Source organism: Mirounga angustirostris, unplaced genomic scaffold (assembly GCF_029215605.1).
Source record: "Mirounga angustirostris isolate CCGP_5_RB_7025 unplaced genomic scaffold, mMirAng1.0.hap1 SCAF_9, whole genome shotgun sequence".
Classification (NCBI taxonomy): Eukaryota; Metazoa; Chordata; class Mammalia; order Carnivora; family Phocidae; genus Mirounga; species Mirounga angustirostris.
The window spans coordinates 131,249,106-131,266,710 of NW_026991717.1; the positions used below are offsets into that span (position 1 = coordinate 131,249,106).

At 46.9% G+C, this 17,605-nt stretch overlaps 1 protein-coding gene across 10 annotated transcripts in view; it reads right to left on the reverse strand.

The window, feature by feature from the left end:
• The window catches only part of TTC7B (tetratricopeptide repeat domain 7B), a 251,052-nt gene that overhangs the window by 91,584 nt on the left and 141,863 nt on the right, over positions 1-17,605 (reverse strand). For all 10 annotated transcript variants that reach the window (XM_064571479.1, XM_045901401.3, XM_045901400.3 and 7 more), the window contains 5 exons: positions 14,273-14,356; positions 13,183-13,287; positions 11,236-11,353; positions 9,083-9,140; positions 2,299-2,371 (listed from right to left, as the gene is read on the reverse strand). In XM_064571479.1, coding sequence (XP_064427549.1) covers positions 2,299-2,371; positions 9,083-9,140; positions 11,236-11,353; positions 13,183-13,287; positions 14,273-14,356 — 438 coding nt within the window. The remainder of the gene's footprint in view (positions 1-2,298; positions 2,372-9,082; positions 9,141-11,235; positions 11,354-13,182; positions 13,288-14,272; positions 14,357-17,605) is intronic.

A 17,605-nucleotide genomic window follows, 5' to 3' on the forward strand; every position in this document is an offset into this window, starting at 1 on the left:
GCAAGTTGCCAGAGGTTCTTAGTGGAATTAAACTGCCTTAGCTGAACTGTTCTCATTTTTTAAGGTATTACCGAACTAAAGTACAGAATAAGTTAACAAAACCTTAAACAGAGCTTTCCAAATGATCAGACACCTGTGAGTCTCTCTGAAGTTCCTTCGTCCCGGACACTCCATTAGACATCAAGGAAATATGCAAACAAACAAAACCCCGCACCTTTCCAAACTACAACCCAAAATAATGCCATCCAAGAAACAAATTGCAATGCTACATACAAAGCAGATGTATCCAAATTCAAACAGGACCACAGACAACCTTAACCTTTAAAATGCAAGAGCTGTTCAAGACTTTCTTCAAAATCATCCAGGCACCAGGGTTGATAAAATACATACATAATGGATACTTGAACACCCGAGATTCCATGCAGGTTTAACAGTGACCAGGGAGAATTAGAACCTGACACTGGATTTCGAAATAGAGCTCGGAGCATTCTTACACAACCACCCCAGGGACTCCTTCCTGTCCCCAACCCCCAAATCCAGTCCCCACGTTGGATCTCTTTTCAGCTCTCCGGCCTCTTCTCAGCCCTCAGTAACCTCACTCTGTTAGGAAGAAGCCACGACTTCCCAAACCTATTCGTTGTCCTCTCTGAAATCCTATTTTTGATCGATTTAAGTTCTAACTGCCAGTTACAGAGGCTTTCGGCCACTGAGCCACAGCATCAGGGGGGTCACGGCCGGGAGAGGGCTCATCCAGCCCAGCCCTTCCTTTAGAGGGAGGAAGCCGAGTCCCCGGGGGGTGATAAGGCTTGAGCATTTCCATCTAGCTATTGAGTGACTGGGACAAGAGTGGCGCTAGATCTTCTGATTCCCCTCCTGTCCTCTTCTGCTCAAATGGCATTGGCTCTAAAGGTAAGAGGGCCACAGCCCCGGGCCCCTGCCCAGCAGGGACACAGTCCCACAGAGTGTGGGCCTTACGCTGTGGGCCCACAAAGATGGCGGCTGCACCCATAAGGCCCCATCCACTTATCCTCTCCTCGGGGCAACCACCCACTCTGTGAACGAACGGCACTCAGCCTGTTACAAGGAGGGTGGAAAGGCAGGTATACTCATGGTGTTGATTTGCAGGGGTGATCAGCCCTCCTTAAGGGCTAGCTGACTTGAAGGAATTCCAAGCTAGTTCCTTCACTGAACGAGCATTACCGAATGCCTAACACATGTCGGGCAGTGTTCCAGCTGCCGGGGTAAAGCGATGAGGATGACGGACAAGGACCCCTGCCCTCATGGAACCTAAAGTCTAGGGAGGAAGACAGATCCTGAAAAGGAGAGCTGAGCAGGAGGAAGAAGGGCAGGCCACCGTAGGAATGAGGCTTCGAGCAGAAGGTGAGAGAAGCTCCTGGGGAGGGGGGCCCAGCGCAGAGCTGTTACAGCAACAGCTCCCCACTGGACCAGCTGTGAGCCCCACCATGCCAGGCCGTAAGGCCTGTACAGAGGATGCATCTTGGTTTCCTCAGGCCCCGGGTCACCACTGGAAGCCACTCCTCCACACCATTCACAGGCCTGCGGGGAGTCAGAGACATGCCTACAGCCTGGGTCTGCCCGGGGAATGGCATGTCTGGGGGGCTGATCTTTGCTTCACCTCCAGTCAGCACTCAGGACTGTGCTGGGGTCACCACCAGCGTCTTGCACCTGGTGGGCAGGCAGGCATGCGGCCAGAACCTCTGAGCAGCTGGGAGGGGACGAGAATGGCAAAGGCAGCTTCTGGAAGCTGCCATTGGGAAGATGGAAGGCCAGCAGAGCTTGCCTCTCCAGCAAGGAGAATGCTGCTGAGTCCCGTATTTGGAGGAGAGATGGTCCCTATCTTCTACATGTTATAAAGGAAGCGGGTACCTCTCGCCCCTGCCTGCTGGCATCTTCCTTATGCCAACCGGGGGCTCATTCCCCACCATGCAGCTCAGCACTGGGCCTGCCAGCAAGGGACAAAGGCTCTTTGGGGACTCCTGGGCTCCGGGCCTTTGCCATGTGCTGCATCCCATGCTGCCCTCTGAACCCTCCAGATCTGTGGGTTTAATCTCCCAAAGCAGAACCTGGGACACCTGTGTCTTCCCAGCAGGAGCTCAAACTGACCAAAACACCGGTGGCCGTGCTGGGAGGAGTCACCATGCCCTCAGAAGAGACCCCGGCTCCAGGTCCGTCTCAGGTGAATGAGAGAAGACAAGCTAGTGCCTCACAGGGAGGTGCTGAAGGAACTGCATGGAGACGGAGCGTGCACCAAGTTTAGGGAACATGAGAGAAACTGACCTGTCTGGAGATGGCAAGCTGCAGAGCCAGGTAGAAAGCTGCTTGGTGATCTGTAGGTGACAGGCTGTGGGCCCTGAAAAAGCATTGGCGGGCATTAGTACACGGGAGAGGCCGTTTTACCTCTCCTAGTCAACGAGTATTCACATTTGCAGTTTTACGCCAAAGCGACATATCTGACTACGTAATGTCTCATTTAAACTCTTCTCTTTGGCCCACTAACAGGGATAACGCATGTTCCCTCTTACGACTGTGTGCAGGTATGAAACAGGAGCATGCTCTGTGTCTTCTCTGGCATCTGAAATAGCAGCCCATGATCCTAGGCTCTGAGGAGGAGCCCGAGGTGAAGAATCCACAGGCGCCTCCCCCTGGGCTGAGCAGGAGAGGCCCACGTGTCATGCTGGGACATGGGGAGGTTCCGAGTGTCCTTGGCAAGGCGATGGCTGCTTTGGTTAAGTTTTGGCTTGGCCTTAACGTGACTTCATCCAAATTTCTGGATTTCAGAGAAACCATATGAAAATCAAAGACCTGGCTTTGCTTGTAAAATGAGGTTTTGGTTTTTGATGAACCATGGGAAGAAAAGAAGGGTTCTCGTTCAGTCTTTTGAGGCTTTTACTAAGTTCCATGCCCTTTACTAACGTCGTCTGTGTAACTGGGACATGCAGGGCTCTGCGGCCGGACGCTAGGCTTGTTTTTATTAACTGGCCTCAGACAGTGGATGGGGAGAGGCTGCGCTGGCCTCCTGCTTGATGGCAAACATAGTCACTCCTGCTTTTATGTGGAAGTCAACTGTATTTCACCAAGAGTAACTCAAAATGTGACTATGTGCGGGACATAATTCTGTCTAAAAATCGGGGAGGAAGAGAAAAACGAACTTTTGCTTTCTTTAAAAGGCACTTTGGGGCAGACTAATTACAAATGGGGGGGCAGACGGTAAACATAAACCCTTCATGCTCTTCTGTCAACACTCGGTGATTAAAGGAGGATCTTCTACCAGCAGAAAACAAATTCGAGATAACAAAGGAAGCCAAATCATTATGGGTTCAACTGCCTCAAACATGCCAACGATGGTTTTCTGTAGTAATAAGGCCTTTTACTGAAACGGTCCGTCCTGCTGTGGAGAAAAAGGCTCAAAAGTCTTCCAGGTATTTGGCATCCAGAAAATACGCCAAGTCCAATAATTAGGGCCTTGTTTAGGCAAATGTGGTAACTCCAGGGTGGGTGTGGGGAAAAAGCGTGGTGGTGGTAGTGGGGGTGGGGGGTCTGTCCTTTTGTTAATCTCAAGAGCAAATCCCCTAAACTCCCATTCCTGGGGAGTCTTCAGTAGTGACCTTGCCTCAGGACACAGCCTTAGTTTAAGAGGTGGCAACTGAGTAGTTGCCTGTGTTGCCCTTTTAAATGTCTTATTCCTACCGGAGGTCTGCTCTGTGGGCTCCGGTTTTTATTATTTTACAAGTGTTGGTTTTCCATGAATTTGTACTTCAAAGAATTTTTTTTTCGTCGGTGTTTATAAAAAGTGAGATTGGAATGTCATGGTTTCTGTCTCTCCCAATTACTCAGGGAAAATGAATACAAAATTAATTATGAAGAGACTCTGAATTATTTAGCATTATTTATCTTACCTTCTTTCACAATTGATAAAGCCAGGTTTCTACAACCCTCAAAAAAAAAAAAATATTCCTCAGAGCTATAATTTTCTCAGCCCAGTTTAGAGTTGTCATAAATGAAGTTAAGTCAAATCATGGCTGCTTCTGCCCAACACCAACCAAGGGAGAAGCCGGCAATGGCCTGGCGAGTTCAGGGAGCGGGTGAAGATAGTCCTGACCAAAGGCCCCACCCTGACCTCATCAAATAACAATTAACTGCTAGCCACAGCACTGACTGTGACAGGAACAAACCAGAAGTGATAGAAATCTCAGCATTTCTGGGGTAGGTCAGGACAAACTCTGAAGAACTGCCAACTGGACTAATAATGGATACCCAACTGTCAAGTTTCTAAGGAGACACAACTTAAACGTACACATTTGAAAACTTTCACTTCAATAATTTGGCTAATGAATTAAACTGACCACTTTAGCCTATGAGAGCAACAAAGAGATAAGGAGAATGCCCAAGAAAGCAAGAAAAAGTGCACAGTGATGAGCTCATGTAGACTCCAGAGAACTTGCTTCACTCAGGCAAAACTGCTTCAGCAGCCATGCTTCCCGTGGCAAAGCCATGCCCCCAGAAAACCCGCTCAGCAGAAATCAGCAAGTTGATGCAGGCAAGAGGAAGGACATTAGTGATCTTGAAAACTGCAAGCCTGCTGGACTCTGCACATGGATTTTTTTTTTTTTTAATGTAGGCTCCACACCCACCACGGAACCCCACGTGGGACTTGAACTCATGACCCTGCAATCAAGACCTGAGCTGAGATCAAGAGTTGGACGTTTAACCAACTGAGGCACCTAGATGCCCCTCTGCACATGGATTTGAAGCAGGCTCATAAATCCCATTCCCACACAGTGAGCAGCTGGTGAGGCTGCTAAGAGAAACCCAGAGACCCAAAAATGTTACCAAAGGGACACTCACAGAGCACTTCCCTTGTCAAAGCACCTCCATATCCATTAAGTCGATTTCTCTTCCATAAGGAAAGGAAGAAATATTAGACTGCTGACTCACTGATGTTGCCCATCTATCCATCCATCTACCCAAGCCACCCCTCCATCCATCTAACCATCTGTCCACTCATCTGTCATCCATCTATCTACCCTAGTCACCTATCCATCCATCTGCCCATCCATCCATCCACTCATCCATCCATCTGCCCTAGTCACCCATCCATCCATCTATCCATCTATTCATCCATCTATCCATCCACTCATCCATTCATCTATCCATCCATCCATCCACTCATCCACCTATACATCCACTCATCTACCTATCCATCCACTCATCCATCTGTCCACTTACTCATCTATCCACTCATCCACACCTCTTTATCCACTCATCCATTCATCCATGTATCCATCCACCCATCCACCTATCCATCCACCCATCCATCCACTTACCCATCTATCCACTCATCCACACCTCTTTATCCACTCATGCAACCATCCATCCATCCACCCAACGACCTATCCATCCATCCATCCACCCTAGTCATCCATCCATCCATCTATCCATCTACTCATCCATCTATCCATCCACTCATCCATTCATCTATCCATCCATCCATCCACTCATCCACCTATCCATCCATCCATCCATCCACTCATCCACCTATACATCCACTCATCTACCTATCCATCCGTCCACTTACTCATCTATCCACTCATCCACACCTCTTTATCCACTCATCCATTCATCCATCCATCCACGTATCCATCCACCCATCCACCTATCCATCCACCCATCCATCCATCCACTTACCCATCTATCCACTCATCCACACCTCTTTATCCACTCATGCAACCATCCATCCATCCACCCAACCACCCAACCACCTATCCATCCATCCACCACTCACCCATCCATCCACCCCAGTCACCCATTCCCCCACCCATCCATCCAACCATCCACATTATACAGTACATACTGTGAACCCAGCACCTGTTCTAGCCACTCGGGAAGGCTGGAGATGAATAATACAAGTGTCCATCCTTCAGGAGCTCCTCCCTACCCCACAGAGGGGGAGACCCAAAGTGATCATTACAGTGCAGTGGGAGCATGCCCTGAGAGAGGTATGCCAGGCTGTTACTGGAAAGCATGGATGGGCCTCCCAGAGCACTCAGCTAAAACTCAGAATGCACTGAGGTCACCCCAGTGCTTCCCTAGACTCTGGTTCCAATATCCTCTAGAGCTGAAACAAGAATATAGAGAAGGCTGGCCAATTTGAACCTGGTCCATAAGACACATACCTTGTAACAATAATAACTACAGTTTATAAAGCATCTGCTATTAAACATCCTGTCTAAGAGCATCCAGCAAAAGAGGTAAAGCCAGAAGTGAAATCCAGAGGCCTGGTCTCCCTACCATATCACCCTGCTATCTTGTTTAGTCAGTTTTTGAGGTCCCTTTAACCCTGATTCTAGTGGGCATGAGATCAGTGTGTTATTAAGAAAAAAATATATACAAACCTGATGAAAGCTATTACTCAGGAGCCTCCCCTTAGTTACACACATAGGATGACCAACTTGTCCCAGTTTGCCTAGGATTGTCCTGGTTTTAGCATGGGAAGTCCCACATTCTGGGAAACTGCCCAGTTCCTGGCAAACCGGGATGGTTGGTCACTCTATGCCCACAAAACACACCATGCTAACTTAAACTCAAGCTCAGTAGAGGAGAGAAAAAAAGAGTGAGATTGGACACCTGTGTCCACTTTGTATGGCAAACGAATGACACCATGTCACCTCGTCCTTGTGGAGGAGCCCGGATTTCTGCACATGGGGGGTCAAGTTGCTGAAACATGCTCTCGACTCTTTTCAGGCTTGCTTTTCTCTGGAGGATGTGAGAGCCCTTAGAAGTAGCCACTCAGATCAGTTGTGCATCTTCAGAAAGCTCTGAAGACAGCACTGTTTTTCTTCATGATACTTCTGTACCAAGCAAATGAGTTGGTTCAGTTGCTTGGGCTGAGTGTATGAGTCAGCAAACAGCTGAGGGTCTCAGGATTAAGATGTAGTCATGCAACTGGGATGTCTTCAAAAATTACCTCTTCGAATCCACTAGAGAGCAAATCTTTCTGAGTTCTGACTCTGGTTATAATTAAGAGTCAATTTTCACGTGCTATAACTATAACCCCATCCCTTTCCTTTTTTAAAGTAGGCTCCATGCCCAATGTGGGGCTCTGAGATCAAGAGTCACATGCTCCACAGACTGAGCCAGCCAGGAGCCCCAACCTCATCTTTTTTGAGTTACACTGCTTTCTCTTTAAACAAAAAATTGTCAAACGATAGTAGACTTAATAGGAGAACTGTGGGGAGAAGATTTACAATACACAGCAAATAAGTACTTCTCAGCCAAGGGGTTTTTAAATACCCACTTACATTTAAGAAGTAATACAAATCATTGTTATTTACTTCAAATCATTCCCTTATAGATTTAAGTCTACAATGTACTACAATAGTTCCAGTTAATGAATGTACTCGAAACAAAATAATTTTATTCCTTTGAAAAATATTATTTATTTCACACAAATACTAATTTAGGCTAGCCTTCCCCAAGATAATCGTGTAGGTTAGCAGGATTTTATTACTCTTTATTCCCATGAACTAATATTTAAAAAAAAATCTCTCTGAATTGAAACCTAAGTAAAAAAAGGAACAGAAAGGAATTTCAGGCCAATGGAATGGCTGTTATATAACATGAAGTTACGAATTCTGGCAGCTCAAGGCAGACCACCACCATGGCTGTTTTTAGAGAGCTGGTAAGATGTGCTGATTTAAGGAAAGTGAAACAGATGTGATGACCGCTTTCGGAGGCATCCATGTGTGGGTTTGACAAACTAGGACTAGAGGACATAAAACTCCAAATCATTTGAAATGGAAATGCTTCCACACTCCATGCTGAAGAACATTAACAAAAGCTTAGCACAGAGAGAGGAGGTCTGTTGGCTGATGTCAACTGGTACTTTGTGCCATTAGCTGGTCCGGGACTGGCAAAGTGAAGAAGCCATCAGCAAGCCTGCTAGGAAACAAAACGAAACGAGACAAGAGTCCCCCAGTCACTGAAGCCAAGTGATAATGATTTCATGAAAAAAGGGACGTGTGCACGGTGATAAATCTGCAGGCAACCCCAGGTGCCTTTTCGAAGGAAAGGAATTGAATGAAGTTTATTAGGTATTGAGAGGTCCTCATGAAATTTTTAGGTAAGTAACTAAGTTTTAATACAATTCCAAGAAGTCAATGTGACTCAAATGTATTCAAGGTGGCAGGATCAATACCAATTCAAGATTTGACATCATGGGGCTATGCTTTCAGGCAATGATTCGTTGGGGTGCTTTATTATACCTGCAGTGAGAAACAAAATTAGAGCGGTGTGGTATAGTAGGGACAAGGAAAGCTGAGTGGGAGTCAGGAGACCATGATTCTATCTTGACTTCAACAGCTTGGCGACTCTGGCAATTCTTTTACCCTCCTGTGCATCTCGGTCCCTTACCTGCAGAAGACGCACTGCGTGTTCCGTCTGCATTAATTGGCATGAGGATCAGGCTCGAGAAGGGATAGGAAAGAGCTCTCAAGCACTCTCTAATTATAAGGCATTCTCCGAATTTCATGAAAATCATAATGATGGAGACAATCACAAGGTTTATGGAGCGTGGCGAGGGTGCAGGGTCCCGAGACTTGCTGGCCTGCCATTAACCAGTATTTTAGAAACCAGTAACATAGCATTTCGGAAACTGTCCTAAAGTCTGGCTTTTTTCATTTCGTCATATAAAAATCTGCAGCATGACATGTAAAAAAAAAAAAAAAAAGGCTAGAAAAGAATGATCTCTCTTCTAGAGAATGACAATTGCTTTTAATAAAAGGAATCACCTCCCTAGACATCCAGAGTATCCATCTTCTTAGAGCTGAAATCATTTTATTAGGAATGACAACACGTGCCCAAACGGATAAACAGAGTAAGAGTGCAGATTACACGGCAACAAGTCAGGCAGCAAGTTTTGACACTGTATGTTCAGTGGGCAAGATGAAAGACTCCAGGGGGAAAACACTGTTTACATAATCTTTATAAATATCTCTTCTTTTTATACTTATCATACTTTGGTGTCATTATGCACAGCCGAGTGAAAAGATGAACTCCCACTCACCTCTGAAATGCAAGAAGCGCCTTTCTCTGTAGGACCTCCTGCATCCCTCGCAAAGAAGCTAAGAAAAGGGTTCAGTTAGTCAGTGGCATGGAAGATCAGGGAGTTTTTGACAAATACAAAGCTCATCATAAAACCTATACATTCAACTGGACCAAAAGCAACATATTTCTGGTGCCTGCGTGCCCAGTCTTCTCCAAGCACTGGGCAATGAAGCCCAGGCCAACCCTGGACACGCATACTCAGTGGGCGCCACGGTGGAGCCATGCCGGGGGGAGAGTATGAGTTGGCCGGGCACCATGATGCCCAAGGCATTGGGGCCTGCTGTCAGAAGACCAGTTGGGAACTCCAGAGAGGAGCACATCTGCTCTCTCAAGTGCAGGCATGTGGCTTCTGGGTGAGGACTGCCTCTACTGGGTGGTACAGAAGAGATTCCAGCACCAACAGTGATGACTACAGACGGCCTTCAGAGTTCCTTCTGGCACTGAGCAGCTAGGATACTGGGCCAAGGGAACTAGCTTGATGCCATAAAAGGCCCATTTAGGTCACACTGGACAATGGCCAGGACCTTTAATACCTTGATGTAAACACAAGGGAGAGACCAGGCAAACCCTCAACACTGATACTAGAAAATCAGCTGAAAAGTGTGAGGCCATCTTGCTGTGAGCCCACATGTCCCCTGTAGAGAACATGTGAGAAATGGCGCCCTTCGGGTCTGTCAGGGGGACTACAAAGGTACTTTTTACTGGGGTAAGAGCAAAAGTCCTGGAAGAACTGCTTGTGGGTGGAACTGGAGAGGCCCTATTGAACATCCCCATCGGGCCATCCCACTGGGAAAGGAGGAAGGCCGTCCCAGACACAGATGTGGCTGTAACCACAGTGAACTCAGAACAACAGTGACTAAGCTAGAGGGGACCTCAGGTGACCCAACTAAACCATGAATGCAAGAGGAGGATCAACAAGGTCAAGCGACTGTCCCAAAGCTACAGGGCTCATGAGGGGTAGGATCCGAACTAGGAATCTGTATGGATAAATTATATGGCCTTACACTCACACTTCGCTGAAAGTCTACTATAGTTAAAACAAGGTGCTGGGGCGTGTAGCTTATCAGATGTGCATGAAAAATTAGCCAAAAAAGCCGTTATTGAAAATGAATTGATATGCGAAACTTCTCTAAGGTCTCTGCTATTTTACAGCAGAGGAAAGAAGGCTTCGGGGTAATTTGTAAAATAAACTATAGCAAAACTATAAAAAAAGAAAAAGAAAGTGAATACTATAAAAGTCAGCAGAGTGTTTGCTCTTCAGGGTGCCTGTGATGGAGAGGAGGCCCATGAAAATTTCCCCAGGGGGCTGGCAAGGTTCTACCTCCTGAGCAGGGTGGTGATTACACAGATTAATAATTAATATTTCATTAATTATACGCTGGTTTTTGAAAAAATTTTTTTACATTTCTATTATATTTAACAATAAAATGTTAAAGAAATATTAAGAGTTCAGGAAAATAATTTATTAATTTATACTTCCTGCAAATATAATTGAAAACTTCATTAAGGATACAAACATAATTAAGATTTTTAAAAAATAGCCAGAGTCCCCAAGTTCTATGTACATCCAAAATGCACACGACCGCATGGGTGTTTGGTAAGCTGCCACACTGCATGTGTATATATCTGTGAATTAAAATGTACCGATAGAGAAGGGGCATCCTAAGCAATCAAGGGAAGCTTCCTGGAGGAGGCTGGCCCTAAACTCTTCCACATTCCTGTGCCTAAAATACAACATCTCCTCTCATAGGGACAGCCCAGCCAAGTGCTGGGGCGGACGCAGGTGCAGGCTGCGTTAGGGGAACCATCTCTCAAGGCCCTGCTCACCTTCACCTCCCAGCAGGTGCCCTGCGCCTGTCAGCTGGGCACTCTCTGCACCACCAGCACAATGCACCGGGCACCCAGGACCTTCGTCCCTGCTCTCCGATTCTCCAACCAGTCCGAGCAAAAAGGGCAGCAGCAGCAGGTTCCCACGTGATGGCACGCCCGGGTGACCCAACGTACGTGGCCTCCTGCGACAGTCCTCTGTGGGGACTGTGGGAACCCTGCAGTGCAGACTTAGGCAGCCCAGCCCTGTGGTTCCCAGATCCCAGGGGGTGGGTCCTCTCTCACCGTCAGTGGCCTGCAGACTGTACGTGAGCCCCAGAGCTAAGTAGCCTTTGGCCTTGAACTCTGACGTTTTCTCTCCCGCATCCACGACTGTTTTGGCAAACTTCTCAGCCTCTTCCAACTGAAAAACCAGACAAGTTAAAAACAACAACGACCTGCAGAATTTCTAACATGAGTTCCCATAAGCATCTGTTGCCAAAAACAGATTTCTGATGAGTCACTGTGAAAATCACTCCCAAATCTTCCGACTCCACTGCGGTGATTCTGTTTTCTTTATTTGAGCCTCTCCAACAGTCCTCAGGGTTCCCACCTTGCCTTTTTTCTTTAACGTTTTCCCTACTGCTTTTTTACCTTCTTTTCCAAAGTCATTCTCATTCTTGGGGGGGGGGGGGAGTTCTGTCTTTTTCATCTTTATTTTTTACTAATTGGCTGTGTAATTAGGCTGTTAGGTATTCAGTGAATTTTATATATATACATATATATGTATATATATAAAATAAACTCCTTGAAACTTTTTTGTGTCTGGGTCCTCCCTTTTTTTTTTTTTTAATAACACAAAGAATACATTTAGGTTTGGATTCTCTTTCCTACAAGCTGTTCAGAACTCCCGTTTATTTATTTTACAACGCACAGCACAGGGACCTCGCATCAGCAGATTCCAATGAGAAAATGTGCACCTGTAAACTACACCCACAATAAGACCTTTGGCACAATTCATTAGAAGCCAAAATAATAAGATTCGTTCCTTCAAAATATGGCCAATGTTGAGGTCCCTGAAGCTGGGTGAGAGTACCTGGGAGTTCATTATACTCTTTACTTTTGAGGAGTTTGGAAATTTTAATAATAAAAACGTAAAAAAGAAAAGATTTGTTAGACTCATCTTAAAAAAAAAAAAAGGAGTGGTTTATTTTTGGCCTTAGAGATCTATGTGACAGTCATGAACAATGCCGTAGCTGGAAGGGGCGTGACAGAGTCATGGCTGGGAACTGGCATTTTCAAAGCTGCAGGGTCTGGCCTGCTCCCCTGTCCAAGGCTGGAGCCTGCCTGCATTGTTCCCTCGCTGGTGGCACCGAATGGTCGCATCCTGCATGGACCACACGACACCTTCACAGCTGTGAGTTTCAGGTGAGAGCCTGCTCTTTCAAAATGTCTTTTTCCTTCCATATTTCCCCCAGTCAAATTTAGCAGAAGTAGAACACTTTCTCAACAAGGCTTACTTTTGTCCTGCTGGGTGAGGATAAATGGAAAAAAACAGGCAGCAAGGACCGTCATGGTGAAGACCCTTAGCAAGGCACTGTGGTCTTTTGAGCAAATTCTTCTTATAATTAATCTTGATAGGAAGTTAAAGAAAAGAAATTAAAACTGGATCGTATGTGGTAATTATCCGTACCACCACCTTGTAGATTAGTCTGGGGTTTCCTATTTTCCACTCAAATGGTATATTTTTGAGGTACCAGAACTGTTACAAACCAGACTAGTCCCCAATTCAAACCTGGACAAGAATATCTGAAGAGGAAAGTCTATATGAAGGAAGAGGAATGAGCACAGTTGGTTTACACATGAGCTGAAGTAGAGGGTGACTCTTTGTTTGCTTTACAGAAAAACTCAGCTCTGCTAAGAGTGAATCATTCAGTGACATAAACCTTTTTAGTCCCACACCCCCTGCACATACAGCAAGACTTACATGAGTATGAATTCCAATTCTATTTTATCAATTCAACTTCTGAAGCATATTCCCATGAAAAAGAAACACCTGGAGTGTCCCGGGAACATGATTCCCCTCAGTCCTAGGATGGGTGGGTGAGGCCTGAGGGAGCCTGGGGGCCCGGGCTCTGAAGAGCCTTGTTTTTGTGTAGCTGATGGATTGCTACTCTCTCTTTTCTCTCAGTGCCTTGAGGTGGAAGAGGCTGGCAGTCCTGCCTGCGAGCACAGGGCCCCAGCCCTACTCACCCAGTGAAGAGAGCCCATGCACAGCTTCGCGGCGAGGAGCGGGATGGTGGCGTCGTCGGGCTTCAGACGGATGCACTCTTTCAGCACCTTCACAGCCCGTGCAGACTTGGCAAAAGGAGATTATTTCTGTGAAACTCAGAAGTTTTTGACGGAACCAAACACTAGGGCCTTCCCTCAGGGGTTCTGGTTAGGAAACCTGTTAATGCGGTTTTTCAACCTGGAGGCCTGAGGATGGCGACAACCAGAGCATGGGGCTCTTGAGTGACTGGGGAGTAACCTGTGGTTAGAACAAGCAGAGGTGCTTCCCTGGAATCACCCTCATTTTCTTCCTTACTTGTGTAGCCGTTATAAAATTAAGAAAAAAAAAAAAAAAAGACAGTGAAGGCTTATTGCGTTATTATGAAAAATAAACTATATAATTTTAGAGCACACTATCCTAAATTTCTGCCTCCACTTGGCCCAAAAAATCCCCTATCTCAGACTTACTAAGGCACTAAGTGGCCCGAGTTAACAAGAAGAACAATGGCTCCTTCCTTTATTGTGCGTGTACTGCGTGGGGGTGCTGTCCATGCATCGTATGGGTGTTACCTCGTTTACCCAGAACGGCTCAATGAGGGAGGTGCCGTGATGCCTCCACTTTGCCCAGGAGGACCTGGAGGTACTAAGTGACCTGGCCTGGGTCAAGGCCTCAACCCCAGCAGCTGGACTCCACAGCCCGCGCTTTCGACCAGCATCGTACGCTGCCTAACGTGATAGGTTGCTATCGACCGCTAACGGTGTTCGCCTCCAGGAATACATTTATGCTCTCAAATACGTGAAAGGGTCTGTGTGAAGAACCAGCCTTGGTTTAAGCCCGTCTTCATATGACAAAGTTACAAGGGCCAGGAAGAGGCAAATGCGTCTGATTTTTCTTCTCCATGGTGCGTCCATGCCAGGTCCCAAATCACTAAATTTGATTGTCCTCTTACAAATGACCACAGGACAGCTTCGAATCGCTGGTTTAGACTTCTCCAAGGTCTGATATCACCCCTTGGAATTCCGGGACGTGAACACTAACAGGGAGGATGGCGCATCCCAAGGGGCGACTCACTTTTCCCGCAGCCATGAGAGACAGAGCAAACTGGTACCAGAGCTGGAACTCCTCGAAGGCAAACTTCATGGCTCTTTCCAAGCACTGGTCGGAGAGAAGAACAAATGCAGACATCTGAGAACTGCCGGGGGCACAACTGGATGAGTGTGAGTTTGTGTCTACGCACACTCAGTCCTACAAAACCTAAGCATTCCCTTGAATGCTTAAAACAGAATCCTCCACCAAACCCCTCCTGAGGAGCCCCCACGGGGGCTGTGCCAGAAGCCAGGACCATCCACAGTTGACTAGAATATAATCCTTGATCTCAGTGGTTTCTCATCCAGGCCAAAGAAAGAGGCAGGGACACAAACAACTCAAACACAAGGCCCAGACAGACAAGTGCCCCAAGCGTGGGAAAGTAATCACTGGATTCAGAAATGGCATCCTGGAAAAATGCTCCTTGAGCTGGGCCTTGATTAATGAGAAAGAAAAAAAAAATGCAGCTATGATTTGGAAGAGGGGCATATGAACAGAGACGTGGAGGTGACAGGGTACGCTCTGACTCGACGATGGCAGGTGGACCAATATAAACCTAGCTTTGGGCACACGGGCAGGGATGGGTGGAATCAGGCAAGGCAGGTGTGGGCTGGGCCCAAGTCACTGAAAGTCTGATACGGCAGCTCCGTTTCAAGGATGTTCCATCTCCCTCTTCCATCCCAGCTTTGGTTCTCCTTCCTCTGTGTTCCTCAAGTTCGTAACTGTACATAAATGTCACTGTCTTCACTCTTCCTGCCCTAGCCCGGCCATATCCCACTATGACAAACGATCAAGGGCAGAAATCCTGACTTCTCTGTCACCTCCGTACCTGCCCGGTGGGTAATCTACAGATACACTTCACTCTCCGTCAGTGAGGAGCCTCTGGTTTCTGCACCGAGTGATAATAATCACATCAGAGCTTAGGAAGGTCATTTGGGGGGCCGGGGGAGGGTTGTGCAATCAGAGTGGAGACAGACCAGGAATAAAGTGCATAGAATGGTCCAGGGACTTAAGAACCAAGAAATGTGTCTGAGTTAGAAGCAGCAAAGACAGGCCATCCAAGGAAGGAGGCGGGATGGCTGGTGAGGTGTAGGGACTGAAGGAGGCCTCCAAAGTCTCTGGGAGCAAACCCATGGCAGAGAAGACCCTTGTGTATGCACATGTGTGCACACGTGTGTGTTTATGAGAGAGAAAGAGAAAATTTTTAGAATAAAAGGAGAATGTGGAAGAAAGTTTTTTTTAATGAGGTTGGTAAGGAACATGGTGGGCTTGAGGTGTCATGTGGTGACTTACTAGAGGTAATTAGAGACAATCTGGGGCCTCGAGAGAAGATCTAACAGAAGTCATACATTTGAGCTGAAAGAAATTAAAGGCATAAATAAATGGAAACACATCCCATGTTCAATGGATTGGAAAATTTAGTATTGTTAAAATATCAGTACTACTCAAAGCGATCTACGTATTCGACATAATCAATCCCTATCAAAATCCCAATGGCATTTTTTTTTATTTTACAGAAATAGAAAAACCAATCCTAAAATTAATGGAATCTCAAGGAACTCCAAATGGCCAAAACAATCTTCAAAAAGAACAGAATTGAAAGACTCATACTTCCTCATTCCAAAGCTTACTACAAAGCTACAGCAATCAAAACAGCATGGTACTGGCATAAAGACAGACCCCAAAGAATTCAAAGCAGGGACCCAAACAGGTATTTGTACATCAATGTTCACAGCTGCATTATTCACAATAGCTAAAACATGGAAGGGACCTAAGTGTCCATCAATGGATGAACAGATAAACAAAACGTGATGTAAGCATACAATGGAATATTTTCTAGCCTTAAATCTATTTATTTATTTTTTTAAAGATTTATTCATTTATTTTAGAGACAGAAAGAGAGCACATGCTTGCCAGGGAAGGGGAGACAAGCAGACTCCCTGCTGAGCAGCAGGCATGACGCGGGGCTCGATCCCAGGACCCAGAGATCATGACCTGAGCTGAAATCAAGAGTTGGACGCTTGACCAGCTGGGCCACCCAGGTGCTCCTATCTAGCCTTAAATTAAAAAGGAGGGAAATTCTGACATATGCTACAACATGGATGGACCTTGAGTACGTGATGCTCAGTGAAATAAGTCAGTCACAACAAGATAAATATCATGATTCCAGTTGTATGAGGTACTTAGAGCAGTCAAAATCATAGAGACAGAGAGCAGGATAGGGGGTGCCAGGGGCAGGGGAGTGAGCGTTTCATGGGGACAGAGTTCCAGTTTTACAAGATGAAAAGCATCCTGGAGATAGAGGGTGCTGATGACTGCACGACACTGAGGCTGTATTTCACGCCACCCAACTGCACATTTTAAAATGGTTAAGGTGATAAGATACTATTTTACCACAAGAAAGGTAACTGGGGAAAAAGTACGCTTGAGAAAACAGCTAACACCATCGGGAGAGGTTGGAGAACATGAGAGGAGTGCTCGCAGGAAGGGCAGCTGGGGCGGGACCTTGGGAAGCATCTTAGCTTCAGGGCCAGGAAAGGAGACGCAGACGGGGTCTCGGGGTGGAGACGACGAGAGGGTCAGGGCGCTGGAGGCCCAGAGGCCCCGGACCAGGCAGTGGGTGGCCGAGCTCTGGGAATGCAGTTCTGGGGCGCGCTGGAGGGCACCACCCGAGGAGCAGAGAAAAGAAGGTGAGTGGTGAAGGACAGGATGTGTGAAGCACACGCCTGTGGGAGGAAGAATGGAGACTTATCTACGCGCTGTCTTTCCATGGAGGCAACCTGAGCCCAACGAGCAGACAAGGCCCCTTCTCTTCAGAAGGCAGGCTCTAGAAGCTGAAGAGGAGAGCCCCTTCCTGGCTGTCCCACCCAGCCACTGTCTTCTCGGCAAAGGTGGGATGAAGTGGGCGTGGGAGCAGAGAAACGGAATAGGGCTGGGAGCTTTCAGAAAAGCTTTAAACAACAACTCCACCCTGTGGGGACAGAACACTGACATCAGGGTCACCTTGGGGACTGGGGTGTTGGGCGCTGGCATCTGCAGCATGGGGCTGCCAGTTCTCCCTAGTGATAATACTCTGTGGCCAGCCCGGGGCAGAGGGGAGCGACAATGGAAGCCTCAGGACTGATGGATGGACACACAGGGAGGGGCAGGGGGCTGGGGGACGCAGGAGCCACAGAGAGGGCGACAGACTGCAGGAAATGATAAAGGTGGGGTGAGGAGGTGGGAGAGAATTTTGGGTGGTATGTACATAGAAGTTCCCAGCAAATAGTATGCTAGCTGGTTTATTGTGAAAACCTGCCCGAACAGAAATATAATAAA